This window comes from Pseudophryne corroboree, chromosome 3 (assembly GCF_028390025.1).
Source record: "Pseudophryne corroboree isolate aPseCor3 chromosome 3, aPseCor3.hap2, whole genome shotgun sequence".
Classification (NCBI taxonomy): Eukaryota; Metazoa; Chordata; class Amphibia; order Anura; family Myobatrachidae; genus Pseudophryne; species Pseudophryne corroboree.
Window position 1 is genome coordinate 237,631,948 of NC_086446.1, and position 19,790 is coordinate 237,651,737.

Here is a 19,790-nt window from a genome sequence, read left to right on the forward strand (position 1 = left end):
TTGGAGGAAGCTAAATGGTGTCACATGGTTGGATTTGTAACCTTTATAAATTATGGAAAAATAATAGCCAGCAAGTGTATCTCAGTAAATAATAATGTTTAGAGTATGTTGAGGTATAACATACCTCCCAACATAACCCTCTCCAGGAGAGACAGAATGCTCTGCTTCTGGACTTTTCTCTTAAATAAAGATTGCAGGCACCTGTTTTGAACAGGTTAATGGATAAAAAAAGTTGTTTCAGCATAGGTGATGGCAATCATAAATGAAGAGGGAAGTCCAGGAACAGAGCATTCTGTCCCTCCTGGAGAGGGTCATGTTGGGAGGTATGGTATAATAAAATGTCTCTAAGTGATTTTTAAGTGTGTTGGTACAATTTAGCAAAAAGTTAGAAAATAAACACTTGGAACTCCCATCTGCAAGTTTAAAAATCCTTTCTCCATCAATACACCCAACATACATGTCCAATATCATGTAACCCATTGTTCTGCTTATTAGAAACAATGACTTGTAAAATGACTAGTCTTCATTGGCGATACTTTCCTATTTAAAAATAGATTATTAGTGTCCCTGGGGTACTGAACTTTTGATTTTTACATTCAAATAAGGATTTTTCCCTACTTTTTACCTAGCCTGGAGTTGCAAAATAAAATTCATGCTATCTCCTATTGAGACACGTGTTAACTCCCACTTTAAGAAAATGTCATTGTCTGGGAGTAAATACCTAATACCCCTTTTTCCACTGCCGCAATAACCTGTGTAAGACAGATAAAATATATAGCTCCAATATGTCATGGAACACAACATGGAAGCTTGAGATTGAATTGTAACAAATGAATGTATTAATTATATAACTGACACACAGAACTTTTTCCTAGTGTCTCCGCTGGTATCACAGCTAATTTTGCCAGAACTGAATGCTGCTGGTGAGAAGATGGTAATCATTTGCAACATAAGTGGGTTTAGACCCAAAGCAATCAACATTCATTGGTACATTGATAAACCCAGGCGAGAACCAGAAAGTGATCTGTCAGAGAATGAGCCTCTGCTGCAACCTGTTGAGGTAACGAGCCAAGCACAGCATCCCGTCACTAAACATGGCAATGTGTTTAATGTGACGTCCCAGTTATCTTTCACCCCCTGTATCCTGGATGATGGAGCAATGCTAGTGTGTGAGGTGCAGCACAGAGCACTGCAGAGTGTAACCAGGCGTGAGTGCCCCATACATGTAGTAGGTATGTATGTCTTAGGTATGTATGATTTTCTGAATCAAATAGAGGAGAAATACTATACATTCTAAAACATATTCTTTTCAGAAGTTTTGTTGGATGTGGTGCACATATGAGTTACATTTAGCGTATTATTCAATTGCTGTGTTTGTAAAAAAGATATTTCCATCTTTTGTGGAATTAATCTATGATACTAAACTAGGAATTTTTGTTATCTACATTATATTGTTCTCTACATTATAGTTTGTCACCCAGAGAAGCTTTAAGAGAGGAGTGGTCCTGTCTGCAGGCTCCAATTTTACCCCCTCCTCTCCGGCAGTGCAGTAGACTCTGACATTGTGCCAGAGTCTATTGCACATGCCCAGGTCTCCGGGAACATGGCGCCCGCGCCGCGTTCCTGAGGACATCTCTATTGTACATACGTGAATCACCGGAAAATGACCATGGGCGACAGATCGGTAAGTATAATTAAATGGGTGCAGGTTGTGTGCGGTGTGTGGGCCCCCTGTGCTCAGGGGCGCACTGCACACCTTGCACCCATTATAGATACACCAGTAATATCACCAGTAAAATGTAGAAAATGTGAAGCTTAAATTAACATTTAGCCTTTGCCTCCATTAGGCTTGCCATAATATGACTTTAATCAGAGAAACATATGAATTATGCAGGTTCGGTGGCTGATAAAAACCGGGTGAAATGCATGCTTGAATTTAGCCAGCCACACAACCTGTTTAAATCATATGTGTACCATAGCAAATGGATATTACGGCAGGCCTAATCCATATCATGCACAAGGGGAAACCGTAAGAGAATGGCACAGAACTCTCTTCTGTGGGAGCACTCTCACAAATTGTTACTTTATGGACACTAGTATCAGTTTTGCTCTTGAATATTAGGATTATGGTTTCTGTTTTATATATATATATATATATATATATATATATATATATATATATATATATATATATATATATTAGCTAAACTACCTATTATGGTTAAATAACAACACGAACTTCAGATTATTTATATCAATTTGACCTACAGTCCACCTTTATCTCTATTTCTATTTTCATTATCCGGGCCATTGTTGTGCAGTAATTCCCTCATCGGCCGCACTGGTATTTTGCCATAAGCCTAAAGTAGAAACAAACTCACACACCAAGACCCTGGTGATCTATTGGCTGGTGCGAGTACGGGTCTCTCACCCCGTATCCAATGCTGATGCAAATACGGGCAGCAGAATCCTGAAAACACTATTGTAGCCATGCCTGCCTTTCTTCATATGAATGCCAGCCTATTGTTCTGAAACCATTATGATTAACAGTTCTTTCTCTCTGTCTGAGAGATACTAATTGGAACCTGTGTATCTTTTTATTATATGTATCTTGTCTTTTTTGTATCAATATAATTGTGTCTATAATTTGCCTTTTAAATATTGTGAGAGTATCTTATACTCCATTTTTATTGTGTCAAAATAGATTAAAAGTTAAGTTTTATTGTTGTAACTATTGTGATGACAACCAGTATCCAGACGTTACATCTTAGATCAGTGAGAGTGCGCCCACAAAAGAGAGTTCTGTGCCGTTCTCTTACGGTTTCCCCTTGTGTCTGTATTGTATTACCCTCAGGGAGCACCACCAACATCTCTTTTATGAGCTAGCATAATGCACCCTATGATTGTGACACTGTTTGGTATACTGATCATGGTACAACTATAACACTATTACACCTGTGCGGCTGGTACACTACCCCTGTTCTCACCTACTCCATATCATACTTGCCTACTCTCCCTGATTTTGCTGGGGAGTCACAATTTTTTGGGTACTCCCCCCGAATTCCCGGAAGAGTGGGCATCCCTCCCGCATTCTGTCCACTTCCTAGTGGCTATATTAACTGAGACAATCAATGAGGTCGAGATACATTGTTGCCAGAACGGAACAGGAATATCGGTGTTTCTGCGGGGTCAAAAGCCTTTCTCAGATTCTAGTAGAAATTTCTTTTCATCTCCTTCAGGATGAAGGTGTAACAACTACATGAGTCATATTCTAGTGAGTGTGTATGTGACACAATAATGTCTTAAATGTCAAGGGTTAGTATTATCTTATGGAATACTACCTATGTATCAGTTTAATTTGAATTCATCCAATTTACCTTGTATTCCATTTGACAAAGCAGATACTTTTATAATTGAAACATTATGACATAATTTGAGAAACTGTTTAGTATAGTAAACAGACCGTAGAACAACAAATATTGTGAAAACTGTCTTTATTGTAGTAAGCAATTCGTTTTTTTTGACAACTATCTAATTAACAGTAACACATTTGATAATTAGGAACAGCAGATTGATATAGTATACAGTTCAGTTTAATGAAATCCCCAAAAAAGAAATAACATTTAACTAGTTTACTATTAGGGCCCGTGGCACTATTTTTTAAAATATTCTTACTTTCTATTCTATATAAGTTTTAATATTTTGCGTTTTAATACGTAAAGTGGGGGAATAATGGTTTTTTAACTAATGTTAATAAAAGGTATATTTTATGGTCTGTTTACACATTATCGACTTGTGCACCGAATAACTACTACTTTTGCTGTGTGTTCTGTAGTGCAATTTTGAGTAGTTGGTAGCACACCCGGTAACTTCATCTTTCTCTTCCACTTCCTAGTGAAGTAGGCAGAACAGTAACAGGAATCCAGGTCCGTGCGGATGTGGCGCTGCAATTCTAAGTTAATCATGTCATTTATTTAAAGTCATGGCACTTTACCACAAATGGGTGGGGCCTAATGACATCCCCTCCCCCATCTCAGCCCACCTGCTTGTCCTCCCTGGGTTTCTCCCGGGATGGCACTCTGTATATGTCAGCCCCCACTAACATGTCATCTACCAACATTTAGCATTTTTCAATACACAAAGCAAAAAGCTATGTAATGACTACTGTGCTGTAGGAACCTGGGTCACTGAGACATACGTATGGCAGGCTTGGGTGCTAGAGGGTCCGTGGTAAAAAACACAGGTGTGGCCATACTTTCTTGTTAATACTGGGACTGAAAATATTGTGGGCATGGATGCACCCATGACAACGGGACATTTCTCTTCCTCTGTGCCTGGCACGTGCTCACACCATGCTACCCAGAGAAGCCCCGCCCGGGGTAATTAGTACCTACCCCACCCCCTCCTGCAGCCCCTTCCAAGAATGGGGTTCATTAACAAAGGTGAGTCTTTAGTTTTTTTATTTTGTAGAATAAAGAAAATATGGACATATATTTTAAGGAAATTTTTTCTGTCCTCACTAAGAAAAATAAGAAAACTAGTTGTTGAAAAACTTCTTCCCTACTGGGTAAGGTTTGCAATAAGGTCACAAAGAATCAACAGTTTGGCTTTAGAGTTATTGAAACAGCTTGTCAACAGGGCTGGAGCAGGATTCTATGCTACCCTATGCCAACCCCACCCCGTAAACCTGTGACGCTGTGATGTCACACCTAGGGGGGGGGGCCTCCAGCACTAGGAAGTAAAGCACTGCCCGCAACGTCACAGGGATGCTCCGAACAGCTCTACAGATTTCAGAGTGCGTGCCTTTAGCATTCTTTGGATGTTCCGGGCAGCTCTGCAGGAGTGCCACAGGGTGCCATTTCTGGCACCCTGCAAGCCTAATGCAGGTGCCGTAGGGCAATGACACTGCCATTCCCAGGGAAGGGGGTTTTACCGGGGCGGTATACCTGTAAAACAATAATGCAGACATCCTAAGTGAGCTCAGAGAGGACAGAAATCTCCCATGGAGCAGAAGGGCTAGTACTGTAGCTATGTATTGTAGCCATGCACTACATTATCTCGCTAATGGCATAAAGGATTGTGCTACAACTGTTGTTTGACCATTTTGGTTTTTATATATATATATATATATATATATATATATATATATAACAAAGAACATCCGGCACTCAGAAAACAATGAGTAAATCAATGCCAGGGTGCCCTCCTAATGATAATGCAGAGGAGATATCCTTCCCCACCTGTGGCTCAGGTGTTAGCAGCGAAGGAAATGAGGCGGCACTCCGTGGACTTGTGCAAAAAAAGTTATAGGTATTTAAAACATAGTGACATCAAAATTACATCGTGTCAAACAAAACAAAAGGCAGGTATCTTACGACGTTTCTTTGTTCTTTCACAGCACCAGGGTTCACTTACCTGATGAAAAGGCTACCATGCCTTGAAATGTCGTAAGATACCTGCCTTTTGTTTTGTTTGACACAATGTAATTTTGATGTCACTATGTTTTAAATACCTATAACTTTTTTTGCACAAGTCCACGGAGTGCCGCCTCATTTCCTTCGCTGCTAACACCTGAGCCACAGGTGGGGAAGGATATCTCCTATATATATATATATATATATATATATATATATATATATATGTGTGTATTGCTGTTAGGGTCTCCTGCCCTGTGCTGCCACGTCGTCATGGCAACCGGGAGACAAGTGCTAGCGGAGTAACCTAAGCGCAGCTGATACTCCGGTTCGGGTCTTTTGCTGTGCAGTGGTTATAGGCTCTGTGCACGGCAGGGGATCCGGTGCTGGTTTTTGTGCTCACAGTCTGTGAGGTCTGAGTGGGGCGTGGACAGCACCTGCTTTATAAGGCCTCTTCTCAGGGTAAGCAGATGCTGCTGAATCTTTGTTGGTTAGTCAGTTCCTAAAAGTTAACCAGTACTGTGTAGCTTTGTATTTGTTTGTTGCTTACTGCAAATAGGCCTGGGGATTTGGTATTACACTCTGCCAATCCAGACCTAGCAGTAAGACTGGAGTCAGTCGTTTAGCTTGCTGGGGTTCTGTTACTACTCTGTGAACTTAGCAAGTTTGCGGCTGTATTCTAAGACTTGCCTGTCTAATCCTGTCTCACTGTGCTAGGTGTCAGGGGTCAGTTTAGTGGCAGTAAGCTGAACCTGTGCACTGCAAGTGAGAATTAGGATTGTGGAGACTCTCCTTGTGTCTATCATTCCATCTCTGACCAAGGAGTTTACTGCCACACCCGTTGGTAACCCTTTAGGGTTTTGCTGTTGCCCTTAGCAACAGCATTTCGGCTTCTCTACGTATTAAAACACAACATCTTGCTTTTCCCATCTGAGCAGTTCTAATACAAGGGAGATACCCAGTTCCTTAGCCTCTGGGCTTCTCTGTTCACCTTGTGTGTATTTTGTTACCCTATCACCTTCTGTGTACGTTATGTCATATTCCCCAGTCTGTCTGTGAGTCCATTTGTTTTGCATAACAGTTCAAACACCAGTACATTCCTGCAGGCACTGGAGTGCATAACAGTTCTGACACCAGTACTTTCCTGCAGGCACTGGTGTGCATAACAATTGCACACACACACACACACACACACACGCGCGCGAACCTATGCGCGCACACACACACACACACACACACACACACACACACACACACACACACACACACACACTGCTTAGCATATAAAAATACATGTTCTGATGTATGTATTATATGTTCTGGCTGGTTCCCCCAGGGATCGGCAGCACTGTGTGTAACAGGTGCCATGCAGAGACCCAGGACTCGGCATTAGGCAAGACCGTTCCCAGACTCCTGTGAAACTAGCCAATGGGAGTCCGAGGGCGGGCTTAGAAGAAGTGTGATGCCTTATGCTGAGTCCTAGGGGAATCAGACAGCACATATTTTACATACATCAGAACATCTATGTTTATATCCCCACTGCACTATAAAGTCGGTGCTGCAGCCCAGGGGTTGTAGCCGCCCGCTGGTTACATCCTCCTTGAATTTAAAATACACATTTCTCAGCATACAATACCTAGAACTTGAGCTCTCAACCTCATACACTGCAGTTAGATACCTTATGCATGGAGCATCTGCATCGAAAGCCTGGTCATTTCAAGTACAGTATATGAAGCTTAGCTGTAAGTCTTAGTTTAAAACCACTGCAACTAAGCAGATATATGTTTGCAATCCCATCAGAACACTGTCTTGTAGTTGGTGTCTCAGTTGTCTGTAGTGCAAAAGGGGATGGTAAAGTGCCAGGGGATCCTGGCACTTGGAATGCAGGGACCGACAGCGGCATCCCAATGGTCAGGATCCCGACAACTTTTAGGTATGTATGCTAACCCTCCCCCGTTTACCCCCCTAACCCTCCCTACCGGCAGAATAACCCTCCCCCCCTGCAGCCTAACCCTAACCTTCCCCCCTTAGTACCTAACCCTTCCTTATAGTGTCTAACCTTAAACCCCCCCCCCCCCGCAGCCTAACCCTAACCCTCCCTGGCATATTGACGATCGGGATGCCGAGAGTCGTGAATTCTAGCACCTGCATTGTGAGAGATGTCGGGATCCCAGCGTCTGTCTTCTGACCAGTGTCACGATTCCTGCGTCGGTATCCTGGCTACCAGCATCCCGACCGCCAGTATGCTAACCGGATCCTGTGTAAAAGCGGTTATACTTTATAACAAAGCTGCAATGGAATATCAAGGTAACATGAAATTCAGCTTTTTCTGTATTATTAAATTGACCTATAAACTTTTTTTTTCTTTTTAAGCACGTCCTAAAAGAAGTTACATTACAAGCTGGCCGCAAGTTCCTCAGGCAGGAAAACCTCTGACTCTAACCTGTATTGTGGAAAAGTTTTATCCAAAGATGATAACCATAACCTGGCTAAAGAACGGACAGTCGCTGACCAATATCATTCCACTTGGACCTTTTCCTTGTGAAAATGATTATTACACTGCCTGGAGCCAGACAGACTTTTTACTGACTGAAGACGATGATGGGGCAATTTTTACATGTCAGATCAGTCATAGCAGCCTGGGGAAGATAGAGGAACTGTCCTATGAAATCAATTTAAAAGGTGCGATTTCCAGTCCCCTGTTTATGGATCTGACTTGTCTGTTGAAAAATATGCTATTTAATCCACAAATATCACTAACAATTCACATTCCACCTTTCTCTCTCAGGAACACCTCCAGAGGTTCAGTTTATTTCTGCCGATCCTCCAATTCCCACCAAAGGAGAGTCGATGCGTCTCAGCTGCATGATCAATAACTTTTTTCCTGCAGAGATAAGAGTGATTTGGTTCAAAAATGGCATTCGGCTGGAGGCTGGCATCTATGATTCTCAATGTGTCACCAGTAATATTGGCCTTCATTCTATGTGTAGTATTTTAAAGTTTTCTCCTCAAAATGAGGATGATGAGAGTGTTTTCACATGTACTGTTCAGCACATTGCACTAAAGTATGGTGAAGAAAGGTTTTACACACTGAGGTTACCCTGGATTACAGATTTAATAACTTCTGTTGATTACGTAATAGATTAATTTAAGACACTAAATTAAATGTATCTATTTTTTTTTGAAGCCTGCCCTGAAGTAGGGTTAGATTAAAGCTGGGTACACACCAGTGACGTGCAGAGTGGTGAGGCAGAGCCTTTCCTGTCATACTTACGTTTGTTTCAGAGTTTTGACTGTATGAAGTATATGAAAAATACAAAGAAAATTTTAGAAATATCTTCTTTGTATTATTCTAATAATTTTTATAGTCAAAACTCTGGAGTAAAAAGTCTATGGCAGGGGAGCCTACAGTACCTTTTCTCCAGGGACGGATTGGCCCACTAGGACACCATGACAGATTCCGATGGGCTGGTCCTATACGCCCCTCAGCCAGGCTGACTCACACTCAGGCTGAGCTGGCTCACACTGCTTCCAGTACTTGCAGTTCATTGGAGCGCAATCCGGAAGTTAGGCTAGCGGGCACTTCCAGGTGCCGCTAGCCGTGAAAAGGGGCGAAGCTGTTCTACCAATGGGGGGACCTGGAGAAAGTTAACCAGCCCAGCAGGATCCTCTCTCTGTCCCTGGTCAAAGGTCTCTTCAACGAGCCCGGCCCAGGAGCAGCAGCAAAGCGATGGTCGGAGCCGGGTTCACTACACCCGTCGCCACCCCAACTCCTGCACTCTCACTGAACTGGCCAGAGCGGTGACTGAGCACTGAAGGAGACCCGGCAGAGAGGTTATTTTTAATTACATTATTTGCATTATCATGTTGGTGTAAGGGTTAGGGCGTCCCTGGTCACAGTGTATGGTTTGGGGACTGGATGGGAGCAGGATGTACCTTGTTCTTAGGATGCCAGCCCAGGGACAATCTCTAATGCAATGTCCTATAGCTGTCCAATGTCTATCCATGATGATGGGCCTATTTATGTAATGCGGTGGCTACGTATTTAATGTGTTGCTATTTGTGTAATGAGGTGCTATACATGTAATGTGGAGCTAGTCGTATAATGCGGTGCTATACGTGTAGTGCGGTGCTATACCTGTAATGTTGTGCTATACGTGTTATGTGGTGCTATTTGTGTAGTGCGGTGCTATACATGTAATGCGGTGCTATACATGTAATGCGTTGCTATACGTGTAATGCGTTGCTATACGTGTAATGCGTTGCTATTCATGTAATAATGTGGTGGCTATGTATGTAATCAGGGGTGGATTGGCCACTGGGAAAGATTCCACTGTGCTGGTCCCGTGTCTGTGTTTCACGGGTGTAGTATGAGTTGAAGACCACCTATGTTTCACTACTTGTGTGCTCCCCCTCCCTGTACTTTGAAACATATAAAGTTTAAAAAAAAAGGGGTTTGTAGAATGAAAAATCAATAAAATCAGAGGTAGATTAAAGGCATGACTGCAGTGTCAGTAGACACTGAAAGTGGGAATATCAGTCCTCGTATATTCAGACGTATAGATGTACATAAGGGAAGAGCACTGTAGCAGCATATGCATAAAGTCGCAGGTAAACATTAGCATAACGTAAAGCAAAGGAGGCCCCAACTGTCTCTATCTCAGAATCAGGACCTCTGAGGAGTGACCCCGCCTTCTTGACAGGTCCCTCCCCCTCAGACTCCGCCCTCATTAGGGCTGCTTCCATAAATTTCCTGGGCTGGTGGTCGATCCCAATCCGCCCCTGCTTGTCTCCATATCTTTGATCAAAGCTCACCAAATATCCCTAAGTTTATACTGTTGTACCTATGTATAATGCACACATGAACCCTTTGGCTCCTACTGTATATTGCGTGTAAATCTGGCTCTGGTACTAGCCAGTGCCTCCTGAGCCATTTACCTCACTGCACGTCCCTGGTACACACTTGTCAAATCCTCGGCAGCTCAGACTCCAGATCAGACTGTTTATACAGTCCTGCAGGCCTGCTCACAGCCATCCAATGCATTCAGCTGTGGAGGAAGGGGGATTTATTAATGAGGAATTTAATTAATTTTATTGGTGAAGGTGAGAATGAATAACATTGTAGGGGATGGGGACGGGATGTTAACGTTCCTCTGGGGAAAAAAAAATGTTGGATCCTCCTCCACCAAAGGACCTGGTTCTAAAAATATGGAGAACAAAACAAGTAGGGGTCCTCTGTATTTTTAAAACCAGCACCAGGTTCCACTAGCAGGGGGGTAATGCCACAGCCAGGGAACACATTTGACGGGGTCCTTTGACTAAAGCATTCTCCCCCTAACTAGTCATTCCAGGCCAGGGATTTCTGGGAAGTGGGGACCACCCCAATAAAGAAGTCCTCCACTCCAGGGCACCCAAGGTCAGGGCTGAAGCCCAGGGCTATCCCCGGCACCACTGGGCGGTGAGTGCCGAAATAGTCCATTAGTGAAATAATAATATTGTCCTTTACATAATGACTGCAGATCCCAGCAGGCCTCCCCTGCATGTTGGTACTTGGAGAATCACAAATACCAGCAGGTACGGCATTAAGGGCCCACTACAGCCCCAGTAAAATAAATATTAAAATAAAGACAGGACACCAAATGTTTTAATAGCTTTTTACATGGCCGCCACCTCCCCCTGGACTTCCCCAGCATCCTCACCTGGAGGGCAGTGGCCTTAAAGCTCTTTTGCATGGCCACCTCCCAGCCATGACTTCCTCTGCATCTCCTATCTTTAGGAGCCCTTCCTTGCTACTCCTCCAACCTCAGACTGCCTCCCGCCTCCTCGTGGTGACTAATATTAGCCAGCACATGGAGGCAGAGCAATGACACGGCTCGCCATGATTGGCTAGCCGCAACCATCATGAATTTTAAAAATGGTGCCACGACTCCATTTTTGAAATGGGAAGCCGGACCCACCACTATTATGCATGCTGCAATGTCGGGCAAATCAGTCGGCAGTCGGATCTCCTAAAGATTGGACAAGTGTGTATCCAGCTTAAGGGCCACACAATGTTTAAACATTGCTGTAGCAGGGCAGCAGTATGCCCTGTGCTGGCCTCACCCACTAAACAAGTGATGTTGTGATTTCACATCCAGGGGGTGGGGCCTCTGGCTTAAGACTCTGCGGGTTCCTCCACAGGCTGCAGGGTACCTGCCTAGAGAATCCCTTGGACACTCTGACCTTCTCGGCAGTAGCGCTGCTGGCTGCAGCAGGGTGCCACTCCAGGCAACCTGCCAGCCACATGCAGGTGTTGTGGACCAGCGATGGTGCTGATCCTGGGGCCCTGCGTCCTATGCAACCGCACCGCTCACACACCCCTACTTACAGCCCTTTGTTTGAGGGTCTGTTACGAGAAGCAGAAGAGCTGTGACCAGTGCTGTGTGGTCAGTGCTATGTGGACATGTATACCTTCAACACTATCAGCCTCAATGTCTCCATAAATATGTATACATCTGTATAAGTACACAATGAACTTCATAAGTGCACTACTGTGGGAGTACCACTGAACTGATCTTTACAAAATCCTCATGTTAAGAATAATGTATAAACTGGAATGTGGAACTGGACTATGTACTAGATGTCCCTATTCTGGAGGGGTTCGGGATGACAGATAGACAGTCAATAGATAGACACCACAGGACAAATGTAATAGAGTGAGAGTTTCAGAAAGTGAGAGATTTGGTAAGGTTTTGCAGTTTTTTTTAAAGTGGCAATCATTTACACAGCAAGATCAACCTGGTTTTGCAGTGTAAATGATTGCCACTTTAAAAAAAATCTCTCACTTTCTGAAACTCTCACTCTATTACATTTTGCCCCACATGTTAGACAGACATTAGGTCGACAGGGTCAAAAGGTCGACATGAAAAAGGTAAACAGTACAAAAGGTCGACAGGGCCAAAAGGTAAACAGGGTCAAAAGGTAGACATGAAAATGGTCGACACAAAAAAAAGGTAAACACCATTTTTTTTGCATTTTTGTGGTTTGTGTGGATAGTTTTGTCATCTGCAACCCCCAATTGTAGAATGGCATCCCCTCGCGGGACTCGCTTCGCTCGCCACACTTTGAGCTCGCCACAAGGTTTCTACCCAGCTCTATGCCGACATGGATAGAGAAGATATGAAATAGTCCAAAAACATGTACATTTAAAAACAACAACACGTGTCTGTCTTTTTTTATGTCGACCATTTTCATGTCGACCTTTTGTACTGTCTACCTTTTTCATGTTGACCTTTTGGCCCTGTGGTCGACAGGGCCAAAAGGTCGACATGAAAAAGGTAGAATATACAAAAGGTCGACATGAAAATGGTCGACATAAAAAAAGACAGACACGTGTTGTTGTTTTTAAATGTACATGTTTTTGGACTATTACATACATGTGGTGTCTATCTATTGACTGTCTAACTAGACACTGTCTATCTATCATCCAGATACCCTCTGGAGGACAGTTACATCACTGGTCCATTTCTGTCTTTACAGAACTGCGGTTTACTCAATGTATCACCTGTTCTTTCCTCATTGCATACTGGGGGTAATTCCAAGTTGATCGCAGCAGGAAATTTTGTAGCAGTTGTGACAAAACCTTGTGCACTGCAGGGGGGGGCAGATATAACATGTGCAGAGAGAGTAAAGGTGCATACACACGGAGAGATTTTGACTATGAGAGATTTTTACTGAGCGATTTCCCTTGAACTGGCAGTAGGAGATTTTGACTAACTTTACCAGAGATTTTGACTAACTTTTCCAGCGATTTTGGCTATGGGCGATTTTGGCTAACTCATTCAAGCAAGGGGATGCTTTTTCTTTTCCAGCGACATAGCCAAAATTTACTTGCCTGCACAGTCTATTTTTAGCAGTGATAGCGACCTGGCGGGGCCGCGCATCGCTATCGCTGGCTGTGTACACATGGAGAGATGTGCACTAACTTTCTGAGCGATTTTGACTATATAGTCAAAATCGCTCAGTTATATCGCTCCGTGTGTATGCACCTTTAATTAGATTTGGGTGTGGTGTGTTCAATCTACAATCTAAATTGCAGTGTAAAAATAAAGCAGCCAGTATTTACCCTGCACAGAAACAAAAATAAGAATTTACTCACCGGTAATTCTATTTCTCGTAGTCCGTAGTGGATGCTGGGAACTCCGTAAGGACCATGGGGAATAGACGGGCTCCGCAGGAGACTGGGCACTCTAAAAGAAAGATTAGGTACTATCTGGTGTGCACTGGCTCCTCCCTCTATGCCCCTCCTCCAGACCTCAGTTAAGGAAACTGTGCCCGGAAGAGCTGACACAACAAGGAAAGGATTTGGAATCCAGGGTAAGACTCATACCAGCCACACCAATCACACCGTACAACTTGTGATAACCATACCCAGTAAACAGTATGAACAACAACTGAGCCTCAGTAACAGATGGCTCATAACAATAACCCTTTAGTTAAGCAATAACTATATACATGTATTGCAGAGAGTCCGCACTTGGGACGGGCGCCCAGCATCCACTACGGACTACGAGAAATAGAATTACCGGTGAGTAAATTCTTATTTTCTCTGACGTCCTAGTGGATGCTGGGAACTCCGTAAGGACCATGGGGATTATACCAAAGCTCCCAAACGGGCGGAAGAGTGCGGATGACTCTGCAGCACCGAATGAGCAAAGGCAAGGTCCTCCTCAGCCAGGGTATCAAACTTGTAGAACTTAGCAAACTTGTTTGACCCCGACCAAGTAGCAGCTCTGCAAAGCTGTAAAGCCGAGACCCCTCGGGCAGCCGCCCAAGAAGAGCCCACCTTCCTTGTGGAATGGGCTTTCACCATTTTGGATGCGGCAATCCAGCCGCAGAGTGAACCAGCTGAATCGTGCTATAGATCCAGCGAACAATAGTCTGCTTCGAAGCAGGAGCGCCAACCTTGTTGGCTGCATACAGAATAAACAGCGAGTCAGACTTTCTGACTCCCGTCTTTCTGGAAACATAAATTTTCAAAGCCCGGACTACGTCCAGCAACTTTGAATCCTCCAAGTCCCTAGTAGCCGCAGGCACCACAATAGGCTGGTTCAAATGAAACGATGATACCACCCTAGGAAGAAATTGGGGACGAGTCCTCAATTCTGCCCTGTCCATATGGAAGATCAGATAAGGGTTTTTACATGACAAAACCGCCAATACTGACACACGCCTAGCCGAAGCTAAGGCCAATAGCATGACCACTTTCCACGTGAGATATTTTAGCTCCATGGTCTTAAGTGGCTCAAACCAGTGGGATTTCAGGAAATCCAACACAACGTTAAGATCCCAAGGTGGCACAAAAGGAGGCTGAATATGCAGCACCCCCGGAACAACGTCTGAACTTCAGGCCGTGAAGCCAGTTCATTTTTAGAGAAAATGTATAGGGCCGAAATCTTGACCTTTATGGATCCTAATTTTAGGCCCATAGTCACTCCTGACTGTAGGAAGTGCAGGAATCGACCCCGCTGGAATTCCTCTGTAGGGCCTTCCCGGCCTCACACCAAGCAACCTATTTTCGCCATATACAGTGAAAGTCTTGCTGTCACGTCTTTCCTAGCCTTTATCAGCGTAGGAATAACTGCATCTGGAATGCCCTTTTCCGCTAGGATCCGGCGTTCAACCGCCATGCCGTCCAATGCAGCCGCGGTAAATTTTGGAACAGACAGGGCCCCTGTTGCAACATGTCCTGTCTGAGAGGCAGAAGCCCTGAGTCCTCTGAGAGCTTTTCCTGCAGCTCCGGGTACCGAGTCCTTCTTGGCCAATTCGGAGCAAAGAATATTGTTTACACTCCTCCTTTTATTACAATTCTCAGCCCTTGGGTATGAGAAGAAGAGGAGGGAATACAGAGACCGACTGGAACACCCACGGTGTTACTAGTACGACCACAGCTATCACCTGAGGGTCCCTTGACCCGGCGTAAAACCTGTTTTAGCTTTTTATTGAGGTGGGACGCCATCTAGTCCACCTTAGGCAGTTCCCATCAATTTGCAAACTGCGTGAAGACTTCCTGATGAAGTCCCCACTTTCCCGGGTGGAGGTCGTGCCTGCTGAGGAAGTCTGCTTCCCAGTTGTCCACTCCCGGAATGAACACCGCTGACAGTGCGCTTACTTGATTCTCCGCCCAGCGAAGAATTCTGGTGGCTTCTACTCTCGCCACCCTGCTCCTTGTGCCGCCTTGGCGGTTTACATGAACCCCTGCAGTCTGACTGGATCAGAACCGGTTGGTCGCGAAGCAGGATCTCCGCTTGACTTAGGGCGTTGTATATGGCCCTAAGTTCCAGGATATGGGTGTGAAGGCAAGTCTGTTGACTTGACCACAGACCTTGGAAATTTCTTCCCTGTGTAACTGCCCCCCACCCTCGGAGGCTTGCATCCGTGGTCACCAGGATCCAGTCCTGAATGCCGAATCTGCGGCCCTCGAGAAGGTGAGCACTCTGCAGCCACCACAGGAGAGACACCCTGGCCCTGGGGGATAGGGTGATTAACCGATGCCTCTGAAGAGGTGATCCGGACCACTTGTCCAGTAAGTCCCATTGGAAAGTCCTCGCATGGAACCTGCCTAATGGGATGGCCTCGTATGATGCCACCATCCTTCCCAGGACTCGAGTGCAGTGATGCACTTACACCTGTTTTGGTTTTAATAGATTCCTGACCAGTGTCATGAGCTCCTGAGCTCTCTCTATAGGGAGATAAACCCTTTTCTGGTCTGTGTCTAGGATCGTGCCTAGGAGAGGCAGATGAGCTGTAGGAACCAACTGCGACTTTGGAATATATAGAATCCAGCCGTGTTGCCGTTACACTTCCAGAGAAAGTGATACGCTGTTCAGCAACTGCTCTCTTGATCTCGCTTTTATGAGGAGATCGTCCAAGTACGTGATAATAGTGACACCTTGCTTCCGCAAGAGCACAATCATATCCGCCATTACCATGGTGAATATTCTCTGGGCCGTGGAGAGACCAAACGGCAACATCTGAAATTGGTAATAACAATCCCGTACCGCAATTCTGAGGTACGCCTAATGAGGTGGATAAATGGGGACCTGAAGGTATGCATCCCTTATGTGCCGATTCACAATAAAGTCTCCCCCTTTTTAGGCTTGCACTGACCGCTCTTAGCGATTCCATCGTGAACTTGAACCTTGTCAGGTATATGTTCAGAGATTTTTAATTCAATATGGGTCTGACCGAACCGTCTGGTTTCGGGATTACAACATGGTCTAATAATAACACCCTCTTGTTGAAGGAGGGGACCCTTGACCACCACTTGTTAAAGATACAATTTGTGAATTGCAGTTAACACTGGCTCCCTCTCTTGGGGGGAAGCCCGCAGGGCCGTCGGTGAGGGGGCATCTTCTCACAGTCCAGCTTGTATCCCTGAGACACAATATCTATTGCCCAGAAATCGAACAGGGAGTGAACCCACTTGTGGCTGAACTTACGAAGGCGTGTCCCCACCGGGCCTAGCTCCGCCTGTGGAGCCCCAGCGACATTGGTGGATTTTTGTAGGGGCCGGGGAGGACTTCTGTTCCTGGGAACTAGCTGCCCGGCTCTGACAAGAAAGGACGCACCTCAGACTTTCTTGTTTCTTTATTCGAAAGGCTGCATTTAATAATGTCGTGCTTTCTTAGGCTGTGCAGGAATATAAGGCAAACTAGCAGAATTACCAGCTATAGCTGTGGAGACCAGGCCCGAGAACCCTTCTCCACACAATCCTCAGCCTTCCATATGCCTCTTAAGTCGGCATCATCTGTACAATGCATATTCTACAGGACACATCAAACAGAGATCGACATAGCTTTGACTCTAGGACCCAGTATACTCATGTCTCTTTGGGCATGCTTTATAACTATATATCAATCACTTAAGACAGCATCTTTAATATATTTATATTGCATACTAGGGTCTCATCTCTGCTGATAAGGTACCTGTCCACGCTGCCACAGCGCTATAAACCCATGCCGACACCATCGCCGGTCTGGGTAGTATACTAGAATGTGCACGCTATCTGCAGGTTCCCTGAGAATAGCAAGTGCTACCGTCTGTGCAAACAGGACACCCCAGGGGAAGATTCTCAACATATCCTGGCCCTAGTGGGGAAAGGATACAGCCTGAGAATTGTCTTGTGGGAAGCTGCCGTCTCTTGTTTGGAGATTCCCGCTCTTTTTCCTCATGAGAGGAGGGAAATTTACCTCGGCATTCTTCCCCTTAAACATGTGTACTCTCGTGTCAGGGACAGATGAGTCATCAGTGATATGCAAATCATCTTTTATTTCAATCATCATATATTGAATACCTTCTAGCCATCTTGGTTGTAACTTTGCATTATCGTAGTCGAAAGTGGAGTTAAACTCCATGTCGATACCAGTGTTTGTTATTATGGATAGTGAGCATTGAGAGACTCTGAAAGTCTCTGTGACATAGGGACAGACCAGGGTAGATTTCCTGTCTGTTCCCTAACCTTATGTGCAATAAATTCACCTTAGCACTTACACATATCCAAACAGGTGTCGGCGTTGTCGACGGAGACACCCTCTCACACACATATCCGCTCTATCACCTCCTTAGAGGAGCCTTTTACCTCAGACATGTCGACACACACGTACCGACACACCACACACACAGGGGATGCTCTATTTGAGGACAGTTCCCCCACAAGGCCCTTTGGAGAGACAAAGAAAAGTGGAAGGCTGCGCTAAATAAATACGTTCTGACAATAATGATATTAGTATATTACTAGTACAATTTATTAACAGATAATATCACTAAATTCTTATGATCAATATGTCATAAAATGCATGCAACATAAATAAAACTTGATAAAATCATACAGTAGATATAATAAAAAGGGGTTACCCAATTGGTCAGAATAGGAATTAATCGGTGAGTGGAAGAGTCCGTTCCAAATTGATCCCCCAGATCGATCTGAGTCCGGTATATATGAATGTATAGGAGGTAAGCAGTGTCCCATAGGATAGCAATTACCGCTAGAGGAATCGGTGCTCTTGGATTTTGAATGGTGAGCTCCTCATGCAATGCGGATTGTAGAAGTTGTCGGTCCAATCTGCTATTTAAGTCCTCCAATTCGTATATGGCGATCCGTATATATATATATACATATATACGAATTGGAGGACTTAAATAGCAGATTGGACCGACAACTTCTACAATCCGCATTGCATGAGGAGCTCACCATTCAAAATCCAAGAGCACCGATTCCTCTAGCGGTAATTGCTATCCTATGGGACACTGCTTACCTCCTATACATTCATATATACCGGACTCAGATCGATCTGGGGGATCAATTTGGAACGGACTCTTCCACTCACCGATTAATTCCTATTCTGACCAATTGGGTAACCCCTTTTTATTATATCTACTGTATAATTTTATCAAGTTTTATTTATGTTGCATGCATTTTATGACATATTGATCATAAGAATTTAGTGATATTATCTGTTAATAAAATAAGAATTTACTTACCGATAATTCTATTTCTCGTAGTCCGTAGTGGATGCTGGGGACTCCGTCAGGACCATGGGGAATAGCGGCTCCGCAGGAGACAGGGCACAAAAGTAAAAGCTTTAGGATCAGGTGGTGTGCACTGGCTCCTCCCCCTATGACCCTCCTCCAAGCCTCAGTTAGGATACTGTGCCCGGACGAGCGTACACAATAAGGAAGGATTTTGAATCCCGGGTAAGACTCATACCAGCCACACCAATCACACTGTACAACCTGTGATCTGAACCCAGTTAACAGCATGATAACAGCGGAGCCTCTGAAAAGATGGCTCACAACAATAATAACCCGATTTTTGTAACAATAACTATGTACAAGTATTGCAGACAATCCGCACTTGGGATGGGCACCCAGCATCCACTACGGACTACGAGAAATAGAATTATCGGTAAGTAAATTCTTATTTTCTCTGACGTCCTAAGTGGATGCTGGGGACTCCGTCAGGACCATGGGGATTATACCAAAGCTCCCAAACGGGCGGGAGAGTGCGGATGACTCTGCAGCACCGAGTGAGAGAACTCCAGGTCCTCCTCAGCCAGGGTGTGCCCCTGACCAAGTAGCAGCTCGGCAAAGTTGTAAAGCCGAGACCCCTCGGGCAGCCGCCCAAGATGAGCCCACCTTCCTTGTGGAATGGGCATTTACATATTTTGGCTGTGGCAGGCCTGCCACAGAATGTGCAAGCTGCATTGTACTACACATCCAACTAGCAATCGTCTGCTTAGAAGCAAGAGCACCCAGTTTGTTGGGTGCATACAGGATAACAGCAAGTCAGTTTTCCTGACTCCAGCCGTCCTGGAAACCTATATTTTCAGGGCCCTG

At 44.6% G+C, this 19,790-nt stretch overlaps 1 protein-coding gene across 1 annotated transcript; it reads left to right on the plus strand.

The window, feature by feature from the left end:
* Nucleotides 1-262: 262 nt before the first annotated feature.
* On the plus strand, nucleotides 263-9,555 carry LOC135057239 (tyrosine-protein phosphatase non-receptor type substrate 1-like). Its single transcript, XM_063963132.1, has 4 exons — nucleotides 263-323; nucleotides 876-1,232; nucleotides 7,788-8,096; nucleotides 8,203-9,555. The coding sequence occupies exons 1-4, from the start codon at nucleotides 263-265 to the stop codon at nucleotides 8,559-8,561; spliced, it is 1,086 nt and encodes a 361-aa protein (XP_063819202.1). The 3' UTR covers nucleotides 8,562-9,555.
* Nucleotides 9,556-19,790: the final 10,235 nt, after the last annotated feature.

Excerpts from the sequence above, each read along its gene's own strand:
- LOC135057239 (XM_063963132.1), top strand. The coding sequence starts at position 263 with ATGAAGAGGGAAGTCCAGGAACAGAGCATTCTGTCCCTCCTGGAGAGG. Across the intron at positions 1,233-7,787 it reads GTGCCCCATACATGTAGTAG|CACGTCCTAAAAGAAGTTAC; the intron begins GTATGTATGTCT and ends TTTCTTTTTAAG. Across the intron at positions 8,097-8,202 it reads CTATGAAATCAATTTAAAAG|GAACACCTCCAGAGGTTCAG; the intron begins GTGCGATTTCCA and ends TTTCTCTCTCAG.